At 37.6% G+C, this 25,918-nt stretch overlaps 1 protein-coding gene across 9 annotated transcripts in view; it reads left to right on the plus strand.

Annotated features, from left to right (window-relative positions):
- Positions 1–25,918, plus strand: part of rap1gapb (RAP1 GTPase activating protein b) — a 94,853-nt gene that overhangs the window by 37,808 nt on the left and 31,127 nt on the right. For 5 of the 9 annotated variants that reach the window (XM_084127726.1, XM_084127734.1, XM_084127728.1 and 2 more), the window contains exon 2: positions 12,631–12,666. Coding sequence is in view for 7 of the 9 variants with exons in the window: in XM_084127734.1 (XP_083983860.1) it covers positions 12,631–12,666 (36 nt within the window). In the remaining 2 variants the exon portion in view is untranslated. Of the gene's footprint in view, positions 1–8,758; positions 8,871–12,630; positions 12,667–24,945; positions 24,999–25,918 lie in introns of those variants that run through there. The other 4 variants (XM_084127730.1, XM_084127735.1, XM_084127729.1 and 1 more) reach the window with 3 other exon arrangements.

The following is a 25,918-nucleotide window of genomic DNA, read 5'->3' on the forward strand; positions in this document are numbered from 1 at the left end:
TATACCAGGGACGAACTGCTGAACATTCGGCAGTGCACACCAACTGATCACCAACCAGTTTTTGATTCTTCTGGCGTTTTGCGGAACATTGTCGTCGGTTGCGCCGCTGCACTGTGGAAACAGTATAAGACGCGCAGGCGTGGGAAGCGAGCCGGCACACTCGTGAAGCTCAGGCAGCGCGGATTCAGAACGGCGCTGCCTAGCATCCATCTGGCGAATGTCCGCTCTCTCCCTAACAAAATGGACGAACTACTTCTGCTCTCACGCAAAAACAAGGACTTTACCAACTCTGCTGCTCTGTGTTTCACGGAAACCTGGCTGAACGAAGCCATTCCGGACAGCGCGTTACATCTACCGGACTTTCAGCTGTTCAGAGCGGATCGCGATATGGAGTCAACGGGGAAAACGCGCGGTGGTGGGACATGCTTTTACATCAACAGAAGGTGGTGTACTGATGTAACTGTGTTAAGGAAGATGTGCTGTCCTGATGTGGAAGTGCTTTTCATTAACTGTAAGCCGTTCTACTCGCCGCGGGAGTTTTCCTCGCTCGTTCTCATCAGTGTTTACATTCCACCGCAAGCACACGTGAGTACGGCGCTGCAACAGCTGGCTGATCTGATCACAGAAACAGAACAACAACACCCGGACTCTGTTCTTATCATTCTCGGAGACTTTAATCAGGCAAAACTCACACGTGAACTGCCTAAATTCAAACAGCACATTACATGCCCCACCAGAGACAATAATATTTTGGACCATTGCTACACCACAACAAAGGATGCATATCGCTCCGTCGCCAGAGCAGCTCTAGGACTTTCCGATCACTGCCTGGTTCATCTTCTACCAACTTACAGGCAAAAACTTAAAACTGCTAAGCCAGTAATAAGGACTGTAAAGAGATGGACCAACGACACAGAGCAGGTCTTACAAGCCTGTTTTGAATGCACTGACTGGAGTGTTTTTGAAGCTGCTGCCAGCGATCTGGACGAGCTCACAGAGACTGTAACATCATACATCAGTTTCTGTGAGGATTTATGCATCCCTACCAGGACTTACTTATCATTCAACAATGATAAACCATGGTTCACACCAAAACTCAGACAGCTTCGTCAGGTCAAAGAAGATGCCTACAGGAGTGGGGATAGGATCTTGTATAATCAGGCCAGGAACACATTGACAAAGGAGATTGAAGTGGCTAAGAAGAGCTATGCCAAAAAGCTGGAAAACCAGTTTTACTCCAACGACCCTGCATCAGTGTGGAAAGGCCTGAAAGACATTACCAACTACAAGACACCATCCCCCAGCATCGACAGCAACAAGCATCTTGCGAACGAGCTGAATGTCTTTTACTGTAGATTTGAGACCCCCGATCAGACACCCCATACCCGCCCTGACCATCTCTCTACACAGCCATCAACACCTCCAGCCATCCCCCTCCCCTCCCCCCCTGCACTTCAGATCAGTGAGGATAATGTGCGTCAGATCTTCAGGAAACAGAAGAGAAGGAAAGCACCAGGCCCAGACGGTGTTTCACCAGCCTGTCTGAAAACCTGCGCTGACCAGCTGGCCTCTATCTTCTCACTGATCTTCAACAGATCACTGGAGCAGTGCAAAGTCCCTTTCTGCTTTAAACGCTCCACCATCATCCCAATCCCGAAGAAACCAAAGATCACAGGACTCAATGACTACAGACCTGTTGCCTTAACATCTGTGGCCATGAAGTCATTCGAAAGACTGGTGTTAGCATATCTGAAGGACATCACTGGACCCTTGCTGGACCCCCTGCAGTTTGCCTACAGAGCAAACCGGTCTGTGGATGATGTGGTCAATATGGGACTGCATTACACCCTACAACATCTGGACAAACCAGGGACCTATGCAAGGATTCTGTTCGTGGACTTTAGTTCTGCCTTCAACACCATCGTCCCATCACTGCTCCAGACCAAACTGACCCAGCTCTCTGTCCCTAGCTCCATCTGTCAATGGATCACCAGCTTTCTGACAGACAGACAACAGCTAGTCAGAATGGGCAAAATCACGTCCGACAGCCGCACCATCAGCACCGGTGCTCCACAGGGATGTGTTCTCTCACCACTGCTCTTCTCCCTGTACACAAATGACTGCACCTCTAAAGACACCTCTGTCAAGCTCCTGAAGTTTGCGGACGACACTACTGTTATCGGACTCATCCGGAACGGTGACGAGTCTGCGTACAGACAGGAGGTGGAGCAGCTGGCTCTTTGGTGCAGTTATAACAACCTGGAGCTGAACACGCTCAAAACAGTGGAGATGATCGTGGACTTCAGGAGAAACCCCCCTGCACTCCCTTCACTCACCATCATGGACAGAACTGTGACTGCAGTAGAGTCATTCAGGTTCCTGGGCACCACCATCTCTCAGGATCTGAAGTGGGACACTCACATAGACTCTATTGTGAAGAAAGCCCAACAGAGACTGTACTTCCTGCGTCAGCTGAGGAAATTCAACCTGCCACAGGAGCTGCTCGTACAGTTCTACTCAGCTGTCATCCAGTCCATCCTCTGCACTTCCATCACCGTCTGGTTCGGCTCTGCTACCAAAACCGACCTCCGTAGACTACAGCGGATAGTTCGGACTGCTGAGCGAATCACTGGCACTACCCTTCCCACACTCAAAGTACTGCACTCATCCAGAGTGAGTAAAAGGGCTCGCAAAATCACTCTGGACCCGTCACACCCAGCACACTTTCTGTTTGAACTGTTACCGTCTGGTCGACGCTACAGAGCACCGAGCACAAAAACAACCAGACACAGGAAAAGTTTCTTTCCCCAGGCCATCTACCTCATGAACACTTAATGTTCCCCTACTGTGGAACAAACATGTGCAATACTTCCCTCAGACATTTCATTATAGCACCTTATAACTTTATATATATTTATAATTTATAATCTTTTATTTTTATTTTATTTTTATTTTTTCTATTTTTTATTTATACCTATGTTACTTGTCACTTGTCTTGTCACTTTATATTGTATGTGTACTGGAAGCTGTCACCAAGACAAATTCCTCGTATGCGCAAGCATACTTGGCAATAAAGCTCTTTCTGATTCTGATTCTGATTCTGATTAGAAAAAACGAAGAAAACTGTGAAGAAACATAGTTATTTCAACAAAAATACATCAAATGTGAAGTGTCACACAGGGAATTGTGGGAATGTCAATTTACGTTTTTTCACTGTAAATTATACAATGAGTTCTTTTTCACTTTCAAAAACTGTAAATGTAACGGTATTTTACAGTAAAATTAAATGTACCATTAGATCTATCACAGTTATTTACCGTATATAGTACGGAAACTTTCTGTTAACCAATTAACAGTTTTTCACTGTAGCATTTTTACGGTCTTTTACCGTTAAAATTACGATCATTTTTTACAGTGCATGTGATTGGCTGATTAGGTATTTGCATCAATGAGCAGCTAAAAAGGTGTACCTAAAGTGGCCAGTGTATACAGTGATTTTATATATATATATATATATATATATATATATATATATATATATATATATATATATATATATATATATATATATATATATCAGGGTTTCCGTTGTCCGGTAATTGCCGGACATTGGCCGAAAAAAAAAAGAAATGTCCGACAAAATTAAATCTCTCCGGTCAAATTGTCAGATTAAAATTGCCTAATAATCCCGCCCCCCTAACACAATCTGAATTTGAGAATAAGCCTAAAATGTATAAAGCAAAAATACACCGACCTTTGGCTATGTTATAAAGGAACAGGCTCTACCGTTTGAAAGTTATTAAACATTATTACATGGCTTGGTTGAATTCCAATGTGGAATGCGGTCTGTTATTTCTTGATAACAGACCGCTGCGAAGCACTAGCGGCGCCAGGATTTTGATTGTAGGTGGGCCTCCAGAAAACTGGATGGGACAGTTAAAATAAGCCAAAAATAAATAAATAAATAAAAACGGGTTCCCCTTCATCTCCGTTTCAGCGCTTTTCTGGGCACTGAGGACAGCGACTCAGTAGCCTACCTGAATTTAATGCGTAGCATAGGTAAAAAAAAAAAAAAACTTAAACAGATTTTTTTTTTGTTGCTTTTTAATACAATTTAATTTAATTTATTGTTTAATAAAATTATAGGCCTATTATTTTTAGTTTATTAACAGCAACAACAGCTGTAAAGATCAAGTTGACGATCGCCATCTCCGTAGTGAACGCGCCTATAGAGAAATGCACATCATGGATTACATAATCAGAGAGTAGCCTATTTCTTTTCGTTTTAAATTGTTAAAAAGACATTTCAAGCTTTCTTAAGATATATTTCATGTCTGTGAGGCATACGCTGAGTTTCGTTAAATTAGGATGAGATGCGCTCCAGTTCACGAGCAATGCAAGTGACCGCGCGGGCGCCTGCATTTTTAGGCCTATCCTCTGCTATATTTGTTAAATCCAGGCAATTGGTTGATAAAACAGTTATTAAAATTAAGATACAATTTATACAAAACGAAATTCACTTCAAAAAAGGCTTTCAAAACAAAACTTAATTAAGTGGTCAAAATCATGTCTGACCCACGCCATGTCTCTCGATATATTGCGCATCCTATTTTACTCGTGCGGTTCACTTTTCATAATCAACATAGATGAAAAAATAACATTAGAATATTTTAACAAATATTAAACTAAATGAGCTTATTTAATGGCTACCACACGTATAGTAGACCTAGACTCTCTATTTGTACAAATTGCTGCACATCCATTTTATTCTGAATTTTGCACACATAAGTTGAAAGGCATTTGTTTGTGCATGCATAGCAAAACGTATCTGCAACATTTATCAAGTTCACTGATAATTATGCGTGCATTTATAAATTATTATCTTAATGAATAATGAAACAAGGACGAAGCATAACTGCGTTGTTTGTTTAGAATGGAATGGATCGCAAATAGATCCGAATGAAGAAACATACAAAACCATAGTAGAAAATGGGTCTCGAGTGTTCCTGCAGAGAGGGGGTTCTCGCTGCAGAATCGGATCAAGACGAAGCAACGAAGTCGCCTTGCGGAGAACAAGGTTACGCGGCTTATGCGCATTGCAAGTTGTGGAGAGACACTGGGAAGTTCGCTTGAGTAAAAACAATAGGCTTCAGATATTTTATGTGGGGAAGGGGGATTGGTTTGTTAAACTATGAATGTGAAACCATAGTAAAAACAATTGGCGTTGATTGACGCCAATCGGACGTTCATGTTTTTTTCCATCTATTTGAAAGTTAGGGTAATAAACATGTTGCATTCTATATGGCCTGATTATGTCATTTAAGTTACATAGCCTGCCCCCAGTTTTCCTCAACTTGACTAATTAAGAGGCGATATTTGACCGGCATATCATCAAAATGTCCGGAAAACGAAATCTCTAACCATTTTTTTCTAGCGGAAACTCTGATATATATATATATATATATATATATATATATATATATATATAGTACTTGTGTTTACTTTGTTGCATACATGTGTGCATATATAACCCTGTGAACTTTTGTAAGGAGCCTTTAGCATATACATATAGGCCTATATGTCACGGGTTGAGTGGCTATAATGAGCGCACTACGAAGGAATATCACAAATAAAGTCTTTAATTATGAATTAAACCAGGAACACGCAGGAGATAACAGGAACAATAATCCTTCAAACATAACCATGTTAACAGACGATACCGGACAAAGAAACTGAATGAACAGAGGGTTTAAATACACAGGGATATTTAATGTAACCTGAAACGCGTGCATTAGACAATCATGCACAATGGAGACAAACTAGCAAAGGGAACAATGGCAAACATGAACAGAACACAGAAAACGAAACCAAAACTGAACATGCACGTTAAATATATAATATGTTCTTTTATAGGATATGCCTATTCAGGGCCAAACCTGCCAATGGCTGGTGACTTAAGAAAATTTACCGGCCAAAAATATGTATTTTTTTCAGCCATGAAACATCTAGATCAATCCTTATTAAAGTTACAAAAGTTATTCAGTCAAGAGCAATGAGTGATTTTTCTTTGTCTTTTGTTTGATTAAAATTTAAAAAAGACAGCAGCAGGATTTTTAGGCTGCTGTCACTTTAAGAGATAATGCATGGATCCAATATACTGTCACACATGCGTTGTCTTTCTCAACTATTTACGTTCACTTAAGACATAACCGAGTATGTTTACGAGGATACTTGACAGGACAGGAATTTTGACAATTTTGTTTGAATATGTCTGTTCAAGTGCAAGAAGACGTACAAGAGAGCTCAATTATGTTTTCGCGTGCTGTCTGAGACGCGGATTTCTGGGCGCTTGCTTCAGATGTTTGTGCGCAGAAAACTTCTCACATTTCGAAAAACGAATTCTTGATGCTACACTGGCCCACCATCTGTTCCAGTCATTGTTCACGTTTGTTCACATTAATGTTTTCACAACTTTGTGTTGTTAGAATTCATACTTATTTTACCGACCAACTGGCAATTCACACTGTTTTATATACTCACCATATTTTTACTCTCGTTTGGCGCTTGGTGAATGTTAATTTTACGCCCTTGGTCTATTATTTTACCTCCTGATACTATCACATGATCTTAAGCAAATGGTAATACCCACCGATAAATGAGACTCTCTGAAGAGACATCCCTTTAAAAATGAATGGTCACCTTTCAGCATTAGCTGTAGAAGAAGAGCCCTAATGGTTTTTGTCTCAGACAGTCCGACCCCAAAGTGATTATAAAATGTCCTGTATCAAAGACACAAGCCGTCGTCCATCTCTCAGATCATGACAGTATCTGCCACCCAACGGATAAAATAATCTCTTTTACTGAGCTGACTTTGGATGTCACCTTGGGTCACTTTTGATTGTTTTAGACTCATTTTAGGGTGTTTTAGTGATGAAGGATTAGGGGCTAGCTCAACTGGCACAGGCAATTATGGGTAGTGCTTCTTTTCCTAAAGAGTTTTATGAGAAGCATTACAAATTTTAATGAAACATAACTGAGATTCAAGTTTAATGAGCTATAAAAGAGTAATGGATTGTTACCGTAGTAAAATTCATTCTACTATTAAGTTAAAAATAAAAATGATTGTTTAACAACCAATGTTATTTTTAACTAATTGAGAGAAAGAGCAGCGAGTAAGCACAAGATGTTTATTTACTCTGAGCTCTCCGTCAGCTGATATGAGATGAGATGAGATGAGATAGTACATTGTGCTGTTGCCAATGTTTCCATACAGTAAACACTCATTTATCTGAGCCTGAGGTTACCAAAGGTTATATATGTTTGTCTTTATAAGGTCTGCCTGAGAATATTATGTTTTAAATGTGTGACAGTGTCACAGTACAGCTGATTATCGACTGAGTTTTAATTGAAGAAGCTTTAGTATGTTTAGTCTGAATTTATTGAATGTAATTTATCATGCTGACTAATTTCATCAGTTGTACAGGACCAGTTGGAATGTTTTATTATAACTTTATATCCAGTGCTGAACAGATTTGTTTTTATTTCCTTTTGAAGATATTGTTCAATACGACCGCAAAAAAATATACACAATCACATGACTTTTGTTTGTTGTTGTTAAACATACATTTTATTCACATTTCACGTGAATACACCTTTTCTATAATAGACATGTTTTAAATGTCTGAATTAAAGTCATTTTTATTTTGTAAGCAAAAATGTCAGCGTGTGTGTAGCTCTCCTGAGCAGTTTTCGTCTCAAGGCTAAAAACCTTGAGAATGTGTTACAAATATTTAAAATAGACAGTCTTTGTTGTTTCTACATTAATTTGGATTCCGTGTGAAAATATGTATTACAATATAAAAATATATTACAATTTATTTTTTTTCTGAAAGAAATCAATACTTTTATTCAGCAAGGATGCATTAAATTGATCAAAAGTTACAGTAAATACTTTTATGTTACAAAAAAAAAACTATTTCAAATAAATGAAATAAAACTTTCCATTCATCAAAGATGAAAAATTGTACACAATTGTTTTCAAGATTGATAATAATAATGAATGTTTTCTGAGCAGCAAATCAGCATATTAGAATGATTTCTGAAGGATCATGTGACACTGAAGACTGGAGTAATAATGCTGAAATTCAGCTTTGCATCTCAGGAATAAATTAAATTTTAAAACATATTCAAATAGAAAACAGTTATTTTAAAGTTTTTCAACATTTTTGGTATTTTTAATCAAATATATGCAGCCTTAGTGAGCATAAGAGACTTTTTTTAAAAACATCAAAAATCTCACAGATCCCAAACTTTTGAATGACAGTGTGCGTGTGTGTAAAATATATATATATATATATATATATATATATATATATATATATATATAAATATAAATATAAATATAAATATAAATATATATATATATATATATATATATATAGAGCACTTAATTAATAAAATATGATGAAATCGTATGATATTGTGAGAGCTGAATCGTACAAAAAGGCACATTTTTATATTTAAAAACAAAACAAATTATTAATCATGGCTAGGTTTGGGTCATACATATTTCTACAACTTATATTTCTAAGAACTTACCACTTGGTTCTTTTCATCACGTGTCTAGTAAGTGAAGACATCATTTGAAAAGCGAGCACCTGCCCATAGCTGTGGATCCTCTGTCTCAGGTAGTGGAAGGGAGGGAAGAGAGGAGGGATAGAAAGCAGAAAAGGAGGGACACACTCTCACACACTGAGACAGAGGCACAAAACAAGTGAGTCTGAGACAGAGACGGAGGTGAAGAGACTGTCGAGGGAAAACAGAAGAATGTCTCACAGGAAGAGGAGCTTTACTTTTGGAGCATATGGGGGGTAAGAGCGTGTGTGTGTGTGTGTGTGACAAGGACAGATGATGGTGACTTTGATATCTCATTTGTTCTGTGAGGAGTAACCATTCACAGAGCAGGAAGCACATTGCTGGATGTTTATATGCCGTTGTAGTTAATATTCACTGGCTACTATGGTTTATAGATGGCAACTTCCAGTTCTAGGATGCAGATGTTGATTGATCATACATTCGGTATTATCAGCAAACATGATGTCTTCTAATCAATGTTCATACCATTTCTGAATGCTTTATTTTGAGTTGCTGATTAATTTTCTGCAGGGCTATGAAGGGCTATGAATCGATTGGTTTGGTTAAAATTTTCTGAAGAGACACGATCGCTTTATATTATGAACAGTTTTAATTTAGGCTTTTATTCAAATATAAACTGAGCAGAAGCTCAAATGTGCTGCGTAACACTAGAATGAACCTCATTGGTTCTTACACATCAAGTGAACATGCTTGAGCTTCCGTTTATCACAACAGTTGATGAATAAAAGCATAAATTGAGTAAAGTGAGTTGCTGAATAAAAGCATAAATTCAACCTGTTCATTATATAAAGTGTTCGTGTCTCTTCAGAAAATTTGGACTAAACTGCTCAATTCATATGGATTAGTTTTACTATCTCTTTATGAACTTTTTGAAGCGTCAAAGTGGAGGGACAGAAAGCTCTCAGATTTCATCAAAAAGAAAAACGAAAGTCTTAAGGGAAATTCTCTCTCTAAAAGTAGACATACGTTTTTAGTTTAATTTATTCCCCAAAATAAGTTATTACTTATGCACGTGTCTTTTATACTTGCACATGTTGTTACTCTTGTTGTGCCTGCTTGGTTAGAACGGTTCAGTTGGAACGCTGAGAGTTTGATGATGGTGAGATGATGTCAGAGATTGCTAAGATGTCTCTTCAAACAAAGAGGGAAACACGAGTCATGAAGTGATTTGTGACATTCGTCTTGTATCTATTGCCTGGCTGAAACTTTATATGTGAAGTTTAAAGCACTTTTGTGTTGAAATAATAGATCATATAAATAGAGCATTCTTAATGATACAAAAAAAATCTGCTGGTCTTTGGCATTTCACCTACATCACCAGGTTTAACAGGTTTGTATTTTGGATTGCATAAGCAATCTGAAACCGGTTCTGTTTGATCCAGCATGTTTACTGACACATGCTCGCACAAACACACACTGATCCCCCATTTGGTGATTTATAGGCTTTGTTTCCACAGTCAGCGGCTCTGCTCCAATATTTACTCCTGAACCCAAGCGTGTTTACAGTGAATTTGTGTTGGTAGAGGGGTTTACTTGTGTCATATACGGTTTGATTACATTTTTAAATTAAAATCAGTGTTTACAATTGCATATGACAAATTTTCACATGCATTTTACACCTATACACTCTTAAAAATAAAGGTTTCCACTAAAAAGAACCTTTTGTGCAATGTGGAAAGTTTCCATGGATGTGAAGGTTCTCCATAGATGCCAATAGAGAACTTTTTATTTTTAAGAGTGCATTTTATAATATGAATTGAAGAAAATGTCAGGGATGCATATCTGTATAAATCCTGTGTAATCTAGTGAAGTTAATTATTGAAAAATCGCATCCTCCTGACCTGCCCTTAAAATCAGCTAAAAGTCATTTAGGAACATACATTTAAGCACAAAGTACTAGCATTTGATTAAATGGTAACACTTCACAATAAGGTTTCATTTGTTAACATTAGTTAATGTATTATCATAACTGCATGAACTAACCATGAGCAATACATTTGTTTCTGTATTTGTTCATTTTTAATGTTAACGTTAAATTATAAAAATACAGCTGTTTATTGTTTGTTTATGTTATGCATTAACTAATGCAAACAATTTCAAATTATACATTATTTTAATAATGTATCTGTAAATAATATCCACCGGTTGTTATCTCAGAATAAACCCCCGACAGGGTGATCAGGACCCCGATGTGAAACGGAGGCTATATGCCTCATAAGTGAATAATTAGACACGAAATATTGATCTGAGTCGAAATATTTTATTAGGTGTTTAAATGCAAAGCTTCTGCAGAGAGAGCAGTTGCTAGCGCGGCAAGTTCGAACTAGACAGACATTTAAGGGATATGGTACATAGTCATACTACTTATTACACAGCATTTCGCCACATAAATAATTATGGGGATAACCTGTACCTGTTTGTTATCTTATAATCCAACAGTGTACAAAACAATCGTCGCAAAATGTCAGCAGCTGCGTTTGTATGAAACGAGAGAGCGAGTCCACAATACTGGATGACTGTACACAAAATATTGATTTGACTTGACTTTTATTTTATTAGCTCACCAAATGCAAAACTTCCACGAGGAAAAAACATTCCTTAGTGCTGCTGACTTCAGTAATCCGGATGAGCCTGTGTTGTCTGTTTTCGCCGGTTGTTATTGTGGAATAACATACCACTGGATGGCGCGATTGACCAATCAGAATCAAGTATTCCACAGAGCCGTGTAATAGCAAAGATTAATAAATGCTGTAGAAGTGGAGTTCATTATAACTAATGTGGTTAACGCCCTGGGGTCGGTGGAGGCGCCGGCGCGATCACTAATGTTAACTAATGAAACCTTATTGTAAAGTGTTACAGATTGACATTTTTATCGATTGACACTTCATTATTCAAAATAAATGTGGAGGACTGTTAGCTAAAGCAGCTAATAAAAGATCACTGCCCTTTCCTTCAAGGTAATGGAAATATTTGTTCCTCTAAATGCTCTACCTGAAGTGTTACTTCATTTTGTTGACACAACAGCCACTCTTTCCCCTTGCGCTCAGCAGAAAGGTTGGAGGAGCACCAGTGCTGTGACTGACCTCCCACAAGCCCCGCGGACGTCTGACATTTAGAGCAAAGCCAGTAAATGGAGATATCCTGATGTGTCTGGTTGGAAAACGGTTACTTTCGGTCTCAATCTTTTGTTGAAAAGATTTGATCAAGGTTGTTGGTCCTTTTTCAACACGGGTTTGTAGAACCACCTTGTGGCAAGAAACGAAATGACACCAATGACATTAGCCAGGAAAATGAGGTTTCTTTTTCACGCAAAATTGCCATTGTATTCAGCTTTGTCTATTTTGATATTCAGTCTTATGAAAGGTCTTATTCAGAAAACATCTGACGGCTGTGCTGTTTTTAAACCAAGTCGAGTCATAGCGTATTCTTAGAACAAAGCCGCAGCTGCTCATAGGAGAAACGTTAGAGAAGCTGCTTCTCTCATTAGCGTCTCACAACCGCAAATGCCCTCGGTACAATTGTACAGCTTTTTGTCAGGCAGAATTGTTGAGAATCACTCAAAACATTGTGCATAAGCACAAAGTTATAAGGTCAGGGGTTAAAGGTGTCGCGGACCGCACATTGAGCGAAGATGGCTTTTCAAGGGATTTTAGAGATAGCAATTGCTTGTAATAATTGATGATGTGCTCAAGTGGTTCTTCATTATCCTATTGGCCCTCACCCTTCGTTAACTTGATAGATTTGCTGAGTCATTATCACATCAAGTCAAGTGTTAAAGTGCATGAGGAGTTTGTCAGCGCTGAATTGATTATCCGTTAGCCTTTAGCAGGATGGTTGGAGATTGATTGCCAGAATGTGTTAAAAGTGTGAAATCAGTTAGTGTCATTTTTGGGTAATGGCTATAAGGGCTTTACAGTTGTGCCAGTATTGAAATACCTATTTTAACAATAGCATGTTTTTTTCTTTTCTTCACAGAGTGGACAAAACCTTCTCCAGGTCAAGACATATTTGGTAAGTCCTTCTCTTTCTTAAAGGTAGTTTACACACCTACTAGTGCTAAACCAATGTATATAATGTTATGAATTATTAGCAAAATATTTTTAAATGTATTTAACGTATGCAATATTTATACAGAAATTACTTAAAAACATATAAAAACTGAAAATGTTATCCATTGATAAGTGTTTATAGGAACAAAGTGGAAATAATAACTGTTTCTCCAAGTTGGAAGTCAAATTTCAAGTGACGTTTTATTGGACTTTTCCAAGTAGGAATTTTGGAATTATTACTTTCCAAGTTTAATGGAATACAGCACACATTCATTAATTGTTAAATTAGGTGCAGGTGGCTATATATCAAACTAACAAACAAAAACAATCAGTACATTTTTCTTGTGTTTGTATTTGTCTAAACATCCTTGTGTAGAACAAGATGAAACTTGAGAAGCAAAATTACAAATTAAAAGACTTGTTTTCAGAGAGTATATATTCAATATTTTTTGTTAATTAATTGTACATTTTTTATATTTTTGTTAGCATAACAAATGTTTAATAACATTAATTTTTTAATGTGGTTTTAAAGGATTTTTTTCTTGTTATATGGATATTTGGATGTTTTTTAGAAAAATAAAATATATATTTAATAAATATTTTTATAATATTTTTTAATATAATTCATTTAATTTGAATTTTTCATTTATTAATTTTTTTCCCCCCCCTAGTTTAGTGTACCACAACCCCTTAGGCTCTATTGGCTTTCATGTCATGATATTTTTCCCCACTGTACACAGAGTTTGGACACAAGGCACTAACTTTGTCATCACAATCCATAGCCGTAAAGGTCACCTCAAGTCCTGTAATCGGTGTGTGAGTGGTTGTGAAGGCAGGTTGGATCCGGTTACCTCACAAATACAAGCAAACTCTGATATAGCTTTGGCATCAGCCACCCCCGCCCTATACTGCTGGTGGAAAATTTTACATCTGCTTGACTGACAGCGTTACTACAGAGGGAGCTGGTTATGTGTAAAGCTGGTTTATAATGGCTGTGAAGAGGATGTGTCTGGAGAGAAGAGGGAACGTGAAGGGAGAGGGCGAATGCCGGAATATAATTATGCCGGGACCTGGGTTTCACTCCGCGTGTATCATCCCAAATGAGCACCGCAGTGCATGCTAATGTGACGAGAGACCCAAAAGAAACGGTGCACATGTAAAACTATCTTTATTTTAGCTTTCTGTATACTATTCTTTGCCATCTCTCTGACTTTTTCTCTTTTTCACATACACAGGCAATAAGTGTTTCAACAGCTCGCTTTAGTTGCATAAAACATGAAGTAACACAAAGTACCATTATCCTGAGGGTTTTTTTCCCTGGTAAACAGTTTTTTTTCTTCAGATTTTTCATTTGTTCATGTATTAGAAGACACAAAAGACGTTCCTTGAATATGGAAACAATAGATCTAGAGTGCACTGTACAGTAAGTTGTTTTAATAGTATTACTATTACTGCTATATTAAACTTTGGCTTGTCACTCGACCTGCAACATAAATATAAATATACCTCACATTGTGTGGCTGTAAAAGTTGTATTTTTTTCATTGGGTGATGAAGTATTGATTTTTTTTTTTTTTTTTTAAATGCAATGCTACATTTGAGAACAGAAAATTTCCATTATCTCTTGATGAAGCTGTTAGTTGATTATGTAACCAGTTGTGTGAAGTAGGCACAGTTATTGATCAGTTCGAGAATCTCAAAATGATCGAATATCACCCGATTAATCTGCCTTTTCTTTGGAAATATAAAAATATAACACTATTTGTAAAAACACAATTTGGCAACAATCTCCTCAAACACAGTGCATACAGAAATGAACAGCCTGTAAAAACAGCTTAAATCAAAGTTTTTAATTTCACCGTTTGCCTTTTCAAGGGCTCTTTTGTCGTGCATGTTTGGAATTTCACTGCACTTTGCATCCGAACACTTCCTCTCATATACGCCCACTGCCACTGTCAGAGCCTGTGCTGTTTAGAGACACAATGCTTTTATGATTAGACCTATTCAGATCAGTATTACGCATCAGCTTGGTATTCTCTTCTGTATGGCATGAATGTCTCTGCTGTTACAGTTGCCGTGTAGGCTTTTCTAGGCTGTTCTTTATCTTGCTGGCCTGAGAAAATTGTTAAGACAGCTCTCAGATTTATAAGAAACAGGCTGTAAAAGGGTGTACGGAGGCGAAAGTAAAAGCTGTGCGCTGGATGTTGTGTCGCCATGTCCTTTCTCATGGGACGAGCAAGTACTCGGGATGAAAGCTAACGGGGACAACAGGGACACTTTTAAGTGATGCTGTTGATGCAGCGTAGGTTGGATAAACTACTCTGAAAGGACGATGTCAATACTATGGTGCTTTGCTTTGCACTTTGGTACTGAATGATTACCGTGTTTATATACCATGGTATTTATATGGTACACCAATGTACTTCAAAGAATGCCAAGGTAATACCATGCATGCATATCCAGTACATGTCCAAAAATCCTTATACATAAATACCTTATAAGGTATTATATATATATATATATATATATATATATATATATATATATATATATATATATATATATATATATATATATATATATATATATATACAGTGCTATGCATAAGTTTAGACACCCATGCTAAAGTTGACTAAAAAGAGGAATAAAAAATCATCTTTTGGAAATTGAACTTAATGCCTTAATTATTTTTTTTTGGAAAAATCCAACCTTTAAGGACACCAATTTTCTTTTTGAATGAATAATGTATCGTAAATAAATACATTTTCTTCCTTAAAATACAGGGTGCATAAGTTTGGACACCCCTATGTTAAATTCCCATAGAGGCAGGCAGATTTTTATTTTTAAAGGCCAGTTACTTCATGGATCCAGGATACTATGCATCCTGATAAAGTTCCCTTGGCCTTTGGAATTAAAATAGCCCCACATCATCACATAGCCTTCACCATACCTAGAGATTGGCATGGGGTACTTTCCATAAGATCATCTCTCAATGCAAATCAAACTAGCTTTTAGGCTAACTGAAATAAAATCATGCCAATCTCTAGGTATGGTGAATGCTATGTGATGATGTGGGGCTATTTTAATTCCAAAGGCCAAGGGAACTTTATCAGGATGCATAGTATCCTAAAAAAAAATTAAAAAAAATACTTAAAAATAAAAATCTGCCTGCCTCTATGGGAATTTAACATAGGGGTGTACTCACTTATGCACCATGTATTTTAAGGAAGAACATTTATTTATTTACGATACATTATTCATTCACAAAGAAAATTGGTGTCCTTAAAGGTTGGATTTTTCCTAATTTTTTAAATTAAGGCATTAAGTTCAATTTCCAAAATATGATTTTTTATTCCTCTTTTCTCTTTTTAGTCAACTTTAGCATGGGTGTATTCACTTATGCATTGCACTGTATATATATATATATATATATATATGAGGTATTTTTTATATATATATATATATATATATATATATATATATATATATATATATACACCCACAGCTTAAATATTGTCCGATCAGTAGAGATAATGCCATCATAACTGTTTTCACTGGAAGTGGACATTTTGAACCATTTAAGTGTTTTTGGACTAAATAATTGCTGAATTAAGTCTTAATGTTGGATATAGCCAACAGCGCTTTGTTTTTTGTTTGTGTTTGAACTTTAGTTCACCCAGATTCTGTGAGGACACTGTCTAGTGAGGACAGCTCTGGTCTTTGGGGGACGCTATGTCTCACAGCAACATAATTTAAGTAATCTAAGTTGACAAGATAAGTATACCCCGAGAGATCTGTTTTCGCATGTCCTTTGGTCTAAAAGAGATTGTTAAAATGCTGTTTGAAACACGTTTAAGGTGGCATTGAAAAATTGTTCTCTGCTATAGTGTTTTGGAGCTCTGGAAAACATATTTCCTCTTACCTTAGTCTGGAAAGCACGAGAGCAGACTGGAACTTTAGTTGGGTGGGGTTTACAATGGAACAGATTGATTACATTTCAATTCCGTGCTGTAGTGCAGAGTCTGGAATTGTTGAGGACGTGGGAACTGGTTGGACAGAGATAAGAAAAAAGTTATTATGCTAATTTAATGTATTCTTTTATTTATTATATGTAAATGATATAATATACATATGCATATAAATACAAATAAATATGTAGCTTTCTATATATCTAAATATCTATCTGTATATCTGTTTGTCAACTCGATACCCAGCCCTAGTCCTGATAATGCCAGATGTCTTATGTTACTAGTAAAAAGTGGCCTACAAATTATTTTAAATATATCTAGTCAGTGACAGAGTGCAAGCATATTCGTCTAAAATAATTCTGTATTTTCAGCTTCAGAATCATGAATATTTTTATTCTGGTGTCACCATTGTCCTGTGCATTGAGTTACCAGCACCAAGTCCAAGCCTAATTCATTTCCACTCCCAATATAATACCAAAGTTTGTATTTTAATCAACAGTAGCCTACATTTTTTGTTAACGTTTTACCATATGTCTTGGAGTATCGCAATTATATCGCATCATAAGTTCAATATCGTGATATTTATCGAATTGTGACATGATCGTTACACCCCTAGTTTGTCATATTCAAAAATATTATTATAAAGTAGTAGTTTTTTACTCCCCTACTAAAATGTAATTTTAAAAATGCAATGTCCATTCAGACTGTTTTTAGTGTAAAACTAGCCAGGTGAGAAAACCAACTGAAAATTGTGGTTGAAAAAACTGTTGTCACCTGTTGCCAACTGAAAAAACTGTTGTCACCTGATAGCCTAGTCTGAGTTGAACTGAAGGGGAGTTTTCTTAAAGCTCAAAATCTTTTTTTTGGGGGACTGTTTTAGTGTATTGTTGCCTTAGTCTGTTGATAGCTTTCCTTGGTTGATGAATTCTGAATGTAGCAAAGGATCCACATTTGCTAGTTGGAATATTTTTAGCCAGAGAGTGATTGAGAGACGGGAGGTTTAAACCTGGGAATGGGAATTTGAAAATAGACCTGATTCCTGTCAGATTTATTTTGGAAATAATTCCCATGACACCAAAGTGAGCCGAGAGCCTGGATAGTGTCGTGTCAAGATCAGACAGTTTGTTTGGAAGGATTCTTGTCAGTGAATATTCATTTCATCCATTTATACAAAGAAAAAAGTCAAAATACTGTTCCAAAAGCAGACAAAATTTGGGGCATATAATTCCAGTAATTTGCCAATTCATTTGCATAAATTACTTAATCAAACAAACTTTGTATGGGATTATTGTGTTTGTGTGTAACTATATTTTCAGAATCAGAATGAGCTTTAGGCTGTGTGTCGACCAAAGCGTTTTTTCCCGCGGCAAGCATATTTTTCCAATTGTTTTCAGTGGGAGCGCAGCGATCATCACTGTCACTTCATACCCAGCCTTCCAAGGAGGGGCGGGACAAATACCACACCAACCAACCGCCACATTCTGCTTGCACAACGTCAACAGATGACAACAACAAGCATAATAATGGAACAAAATAATTTAAAACAAGAGCCAGAGCAAATACTTTACATTGTAATGACATTTTTATATAGAAACAATACAGAAACAAGCCATCTGTGAAATGAGACACTAGTAACAGTTCCGTGGATATTCCGTAGCAAGCAAAGCGTCTAAACTATAAAAACACTCTCACTTAGGGGTTTTCAGCTGGTTAAAAATGCTTTGTTGGACACATGGCCTTATTGCCAAGTATGTTTACACATACAAGGAATTTGTCTAGGTGACAGAAGCTTCCACAGCACAGACAGAAGGACAGCGACAAGACAGATAATACAAATAGATAAAAATAGACCATGTGTGAATGTGCATTATGTTATATACAAATGTAAGGGAATGTAAATAAGTGTTATGGTGTGGTAAATATAAGTATGAATACTGTTTTGTATTGCACATGTTTATTGCCCAGTGGGGGCATTTAACTGATAGATGGCCTGAGGAAAGAAACTTTACTTGTGCCTGGCGTGTGTACTTATGCTCAGTAGGGATGTGCACATCGACTAATTTGACAGGCGTTCAAATGTAAGTTTTCCATCTAGTCAAGAAGTAAGACACCCTCTAAAGACTTGTGTGTGTATATATGATCCATTTGAGCACTTAATCTATGAATCAAACAGTCAAATCCCATAATAAATGCCGCTAAACGCCGCACACTTGGAGAATAAAGCTCATTCTGATTCTGATTCTGAAGCTATCACACCTATGTGCATGTCCTGAATATGGTTACGCATGGCTCTAGTGGTATTATGCCAGTTTGAAATGGCATAATACCTTTTCTGTTTTATTTCTCATTCAAAATACTCTCTTTTGCCTTTTGAGTGGTCATTTCTGTGCTCTCCGTTACTGACACGAAGAAAACGCATCTGAGGTAAAATAAAAAGACTAGGCCCTACCTCTTAAGGTATTATTTTTCCAAGTGTTTTATTTTAATGTGTCATTTAAATGCTTTTAAATATAAATGTAACAAAGTTCAAAGCACAGGGAAGAAGTGGTTACCGGTGAACGGTAAACGGAAGTTTTAAAATAAATTAAACAAAATAAACGGCAGGTGCTTCATAGCCGCCTATACATTGACAAAACGCAACATAAATGTCCCAGGCCTAGTCTTCTCTCGTCTTCCACTGCCATCTCTCCTCCTCATATCCTTCAGAGCTCCTGGGAGTCCAGACTGGTGCAGCGCACAGTGGCGTTCATTAACACTCGTGCCACTCCATTTCTACGGCTCGCGCCCTGCTCTTCAGTAACAATAAAATGACATTATTTTGACCGATAAAATCTTGTGTATTTTCTTCCGTGTAAGCGACTATTGTTTTCAGTGTCGACTAGTAGCAGCTGTACCGTTAAGTCAGGGGTGGGCAAACTTTTTGGTTCAAGGGCCACACTGGGTTTTAAAATTTGACAGAGGGCTGGCCCAGTAGCAGATTATGAAACACGATCTCATGAAAGTGCGCATCTATGCACGAATTTTATTTCTCGTGCCATTTATACGCCAAAAATGTTTTTTTGCGTGCATATACACACTGTAAACCCCTTGGTTAGGATTAGGGGTGCGGAGTGCGTGCCTATTACACGCCATAAAGTGTATCATATGCATGCGAAAACTGCGTATCATAAGCACTACAAATACAATTCGTGTTATTCGCACTGTCATGAGATCGGGCTGAGCAAACACATTTACGTTGTGGCAACGTCTGCGCGAAATTGACTGCGCGAATGTGAGAGACGACATTCTGACAATACATTTTTTATGCTAGATATCCCCCATTTAGCATGTTATGTTTTGAGGTTAATTTTTAATTAGTCAGATGTTAGATAATTATAGCCTATACTTTTTAAATATTGTTTATCCTTATTATTTTTTAATGGGCCTAACAGTAAATTAGAAACAAAACACCTGCAAGTGTACACTTAGAAGAGTAAAAATGACAGAAGGTTACGTTAATTCAACTTTATTAAAACTGCATATGGCAATAAATTTGCACTTCCAAAAGTCATACATTTGTGGAAAAAAACGAAATAAACGAATATACAAATTTATTTTAAGTATAATAAAATAAAACATAAAAAGCAAAGGCAGATCAGAACATTTAATGAACAAAACCGGGTTCTGTACATGGCAGACAGGGGAGCGTAAGTTAGTCGAAAGCCGGGCGATAAAAAACGGAATCAGTCAGGATACATCCACAAATCCAGATGAGCAAAGAAACTAAATAGCAGAAAAATCAAAGGAAAAACTAAACAGGCGTGCAAGCGGTTACCAAACATTTTTTTCTCTGTGAGTTTCCAAAAAAGGAAAAAACATTGACGTGCAACAAGTCTATGCGCTTAAGTCGCTGTCTGTTTGGTTTCCATGGTGACGCGTCATTGCTTGTTACGTGACACACCGCAGCCATAACAGCGCTGAATGAATGATGATCTGCTTTTATGTCATTTTTCCTTTTTTACATTTGTTAGCTATGGCATGAAATATCTGATATTCCGATTGTCAAATATATGCAACGCAATATATATATATAACGCAAAGTATTGCAAGAAAAAGGCAAAATGAATGTGATCTTAAGACAATTTTTTAAATACTCGACGGGCCGGATTAAACAGCCTAACAGGCCGTATGTGGCCCGCGGGCCGTAGTTTGCCCACCCCTGCGTTAAGTCGACTAGTCTTGCACATCCCTATTGCTCAGGGCTCTGTAGAGCCGGCCAGACGGCATCATTTCAAAGAGGAAGTTGCCTGGATGTGTGAGGTCCAGAGTGATTTTGCCTGCCCTTTTATACAGTTCATGGATAGTGGGGAGGGTTGTACGGATGTACTCTCAGCAGTCCGAACCGTCCTCTGTAGTCTTCTGATTTTGTAGCTGAGCCAAAGCAGACAGTAATGGAAGTGCTGAGGGTAGACTCGATGACTGTAGGGTAGAGCTGCATCAGCAGCACCTGTGGTAGATTGAACTTCTTCAGCTGGCGAAGGAAGTACAACCTCTGCTGGGCCTTTTTCACAATGGACCAACACAAACAAATCTCTAGATACTAGCTTTAATCTATTTTTGATTGATCCAGTATGACCAGATACGTCCCATGACATGACAAAAAGAAAACAACACCCAGTTCTTTTCATTTCCATGGTCAGTTATTCTAGCCCTTGAGGTTGGTTTTGTTTGTTAACCTGAAACCTGTCCCGGACCCTCCTGTTGTGGGCAGAGTAAGAACCATTTATGGAGAGAATACTTGAAAACAGGTTTGACTTCTCTACTTCTCCAAGAGCCAGGGGTGAAACTTCAACAGTGTTCATACACAAAAAACTCAACGATCAGGTGGACGTCTCCAATCTGAGTCTCTGTTTGTTTGGGTGTGGACAGAAAAGCTTTAGAGAGAAGAGGCCTGGTCCATTTGCTGTTGTCTATTTGCGTGGAGCTGCTGTGCTGAGAAACATGTTGGGGAACTCAAGAAAGGGGAATGACAGAAGGTTGAGTTTCTCCGAGGCTGTTCTACTTAAAGTGCAACACCTTTGGTAAGATACAAAGTTGTGTGCAAGAACTTTAAATATTGTAGGGCGATTGTCATCGTAAAGGAAAGTTTTACTTCTCAAGAGATTGATTTTTCATAGCTTAGAAGACCTAATGGAGTTCTCAATTATGTTTCAGCTAACTTTCTAATCTGAGCACAGTAATATAGTTCAGATTTCCTCTGTAACTCATTAGACATTTTAGAGAGTATTCAGTTTCATCTTGATTTCTTTCCATTAGTTAAACCAGAAGTAAATTCAAAGTTGTTAGAGGAAGTATAATGAACTAGACACTGTAGGTTGTAACATTGATAGATGTGGGTCTATTTGACTTCCCAGCATGCACCGTACCATAAATAAATAATGCAGATACTGTCTGTTTTATTGTTTGCTACCTTTATTTATGCTCTTTCTGAGCCACATGTCATGTAACAAGTCAAGTGAAGAGTGTGCATGCCATGTAGATGATTTTATTTTATTGCTCTTGAACCAATCAAGATCGTGATCTAATTTGATTATTTTTACTTTCCATAGACATTGCCATGTGTGTTTCCTAGTTCTAGAAGTCTTGGGGTATAGTGGGAAACCATATTGTTGGTGAAAAAAGTATTGTTACTGTTACTGTTGCTTCATGAACTGAGGACTGATGGGAACTCTGTGGTGTCAGTTGCTCTGTGAAGGACGTTCCCATCTGAGATGGTCCTTCGGCTCAGTTTGCCTGCAGCTGTGGGACTATTTTGGGATTGGTAGCAAGTCTGTTTGAGGTAGTTTAGAGGGCTGGGTGGGCTAATTGTAGGCTTGACAGATAACATCCTTTTAAAACTACATAAGAGTCTTGAATTACACACACACACACACACACACACACACACACACACACATACACATAATGTTTTAAGTTCAAAACAAGCTAAGCAGTATTGACAGCATCTGTGACATGCGGTCAGTTACCACAGAAAATAATTTGACTTGTCAAAAGTTGTATCTGTAGTACAGCGCTTACATTGGTAATCAATAGGACAAGGCATTTTAAAAGCAAACGTGCAGCTAATATATCTTATTTTTTCAAGGGGATGAATTCACTCACTCTCATATAGTTTCTGTAACTTTACTTTTGACCAGATCATGACCAGCTCTAAGATTAATTTCAAAAGTATTTGTTCATGAAACTTGTAGTTATAGCACACAAGTTGTATGTAATTGTATGACACTTGTGATGTTTTGCTAAACTTGAAAGCCTCAAGCCCCACATATACCTTGGCCGTCTGTGTTCCGCGACAGTCGCTCACTGTCCTTGTGACGTATACGTCATCAGGAGAGTCCGCAGACGTTCGCGCACACCGTCCCTGTGCAGCTAAATTTTTGTGTCCGCGCTGACTGTGTGTACAACAGCGCTTGCCCAAGGTGAATGTTGAGACAGAAGAGACCACTAGCGGTGGGAATCTCTAGGCACCTCACGATTCGATTCGATTACGATTCAGAGGGTAACGATTATCGATTATTAACGATTTAGCTCTTGAGGATCGCCAGGGCTGACTCACTTCATCGATTTTTTTTTTTTTACTACTTGGTACTTTTAAAGCAAAGTATTTATGATGACCCATAACAAACTTACTTCCAATACTTCCTATATTAATTTTATTAATAAAACAAATGGAAGTGATTTGGCAAGTCAACTGTAAGGTTACATTTGCCAGCATATGTCCCAACATTGCAAAGAACCAACAGGAAAATAAATGTGTGCCTGTACTAGCAGCATACTTGTAGTAAATGAATACAAACTTCAGCATATTCTGAATCTCTAGCATTTAATAATAGACTTCTAACCAACATCCTCTTGTTATTTCCAATGAGCAATATAATCCTTCAGACAAAAAACATTTTGCTGTAGCAAATTCACAAACAGTTTTCGTTCAAAAATATAGAATTATGTACCAGCAGCTCTCATATAATGCTTGTGGTCTTACGCATATTCTGAATAATTAGTAACATACAAAGCCGCTCTTATACACAACTAAATAATAAAGAGTTATGACTTGAAATGTTTGCTGTATATCACAATCAAAAACAGCTTATACAAAAAAAGGGAATGAACATCTGCAGAGAGCATAGTCAAAATGTAACTTTTTGTGACTGGCATTGCACATATTGCAGGGCACGTACGTATAACAGATCGGTTTACAGCATATTGATGTGAAAACTAAACAATACAGAAAGCAGCTCTCATACAAAAAATACTCTCTGCACACGACTCTGTTATGTGCACGTCTCTGTTATGTGCACGCCACAGACTGTCCGCACACTGCACGTCTGCTTTAGAGTTCCGCCTTTTGTGTTCCGTCAATATTACGTTATTAGAAAAAAATAAATATTTTTTTTTAGATAATCGATTTTTGACATTTGTGAATCGATTCAGAATCGTCCACGTCCGCATCGCGATGCATCTAAGAATAGATTTTTTCCCCCACCCCTAGAGACCACTAGGTGGCAACACACAGTTGTGATGCATTGTGCAGTTGTCGAAAAAGAGTGTAGAAAGATACAAAACAACATGCTTTTCCAAGAACAGTAAACAAACCATTGTTTTTGTTTTGGTTCTTGTTCTAAATTTTGCATGCAATGGCGGATCCGCTACTTTTCTTCTTCTATCCGAGCGAATGTCCTGTAAGTGCCCTCCGATGTCTTGTAGAGTATAAAAAAGCAAAGTATATGCTTGAGTATCATTGTGAGCCTCAGTCCCCAATCAGGGTCCTTTTGTGTTCCATAGAATAAAGACCGTTTAATGGGTTTGGAATTACTTGAAGGGTGAATAAATCAATTGTCAGTTTTGAGTGAACTATTTTTTTCAGCTATAAGGAGCACTTTCATCAGCGGAATGCATAAATGCCGATGGGGAAGGAGAAATATTGCCATGAGAAAGAAAGATTGAAAAATGTCTAAAAAGGTGAGATGAAGAGATGCAAAAACTGGTTTGAAAGCAATAGATTGTGTGCGGATAACCCAAAAAAGGCGAGAGAGAAGAGGAGTGAGTCATGAAACGAGAGAGAGCCAGGGGGAGGGAAAGAAACAGAAAAATTTTGGGAGAATGAGAGCAAGGGAGAGAGAGGGAGAGAGAGAGAGAGAGAGAGAGAGAGGGAGAGAGGGAGGGAGGGAGGGAGGGAGGGAGGGAGGGAACGATAGGAAAGCGAGAGCTCTGTCCATCACCTGCCCATTTAGTTTGGAGGTGCAGAACAGATTGCTCGGTGCTGATTTGTCGTCTGTACATGCTGACAAGTAAGTAATGTGTCCCACTCTCTTTCTCTCACTCCATCATTAGATCGCCTGTCTTCGGCTGGTGTGTAGCTCAGGTGGTCGTAGTGGGAGGGAGTCAGCTGAGGTGTCAGACTGTGTTAGTGGAGCAGGTTGAGATGAAGACGAGTGAGCCGTGTGTGGGCTTGTTTTGGGGGCTTGTTGTTGTTTTTGGTAGCGATGCACAATACCAGTTTTTGGTGTGTAGTGAACATACTTGTAATTTAGATTTAAGTGTTTTAAATATGTTTTTGAACTGTTAACTCTTCTAATTATAGCATTAAATACAGGACTCAGTGGCTGATTACCAAATTAAAAATGAAAATACATTATGATATCTGAACAGTTTATACATTCTGTTAGGAATATCATTGGCATCTTTAGTGCGAGAGTTTTAGTAAATCATCTTGATTTTCTGTGGTTTTTACATAGATCACACTTACTCTTAGGATTGTGTTTTCTTTGTGCTTTGTGTATTTTTGCGAATTGAAAAGAAAAGAAAGTACAGAGTTTCTTCAGGTCATCTAATTAGTATGTTCAGCCATGATTTTCTCTTAATGTACACTCTGTTCTGTAGTTCTTTGCTAGTGTCAGATAGCTTATTGCTAATTCATGTAAACGCAGTCAAATTCATTTGTATTAGCAGGTGCACCTGACAGACCCAGTGAGCAGCTCTGCTTTGCATTTTCTGTGTAAATCCTGTAACTCTTTCTGCCTCCAGGTTTCCCTGAGTCTTTCCTATCCTTTGCCCAATGTAGGTCTTAAATGGGTCATATTATACTTTTTAAAACATTTGTATATCATCTTGTTGCTCAGTATATAGAGCATAGCACTGTCAATGTGCTAAGTTCATAGGTTTGATTTTTAAAGATCACGCAATGTAATAATGTATTCCTTTAAAGTGT

The sequence above is a fragment of the Abramis brama genome (genome assembly GCF_963993115.1).
Source record: "Abramis brama genome assembly, chromosome: 11".
In the NCBI taxonomy this organism is placed as follows: Eukaryota; Metazoa; Chordata; class Actinopteri; order Cypriniformes; family Leuciscidae; genus Abramis; species Abramis brama.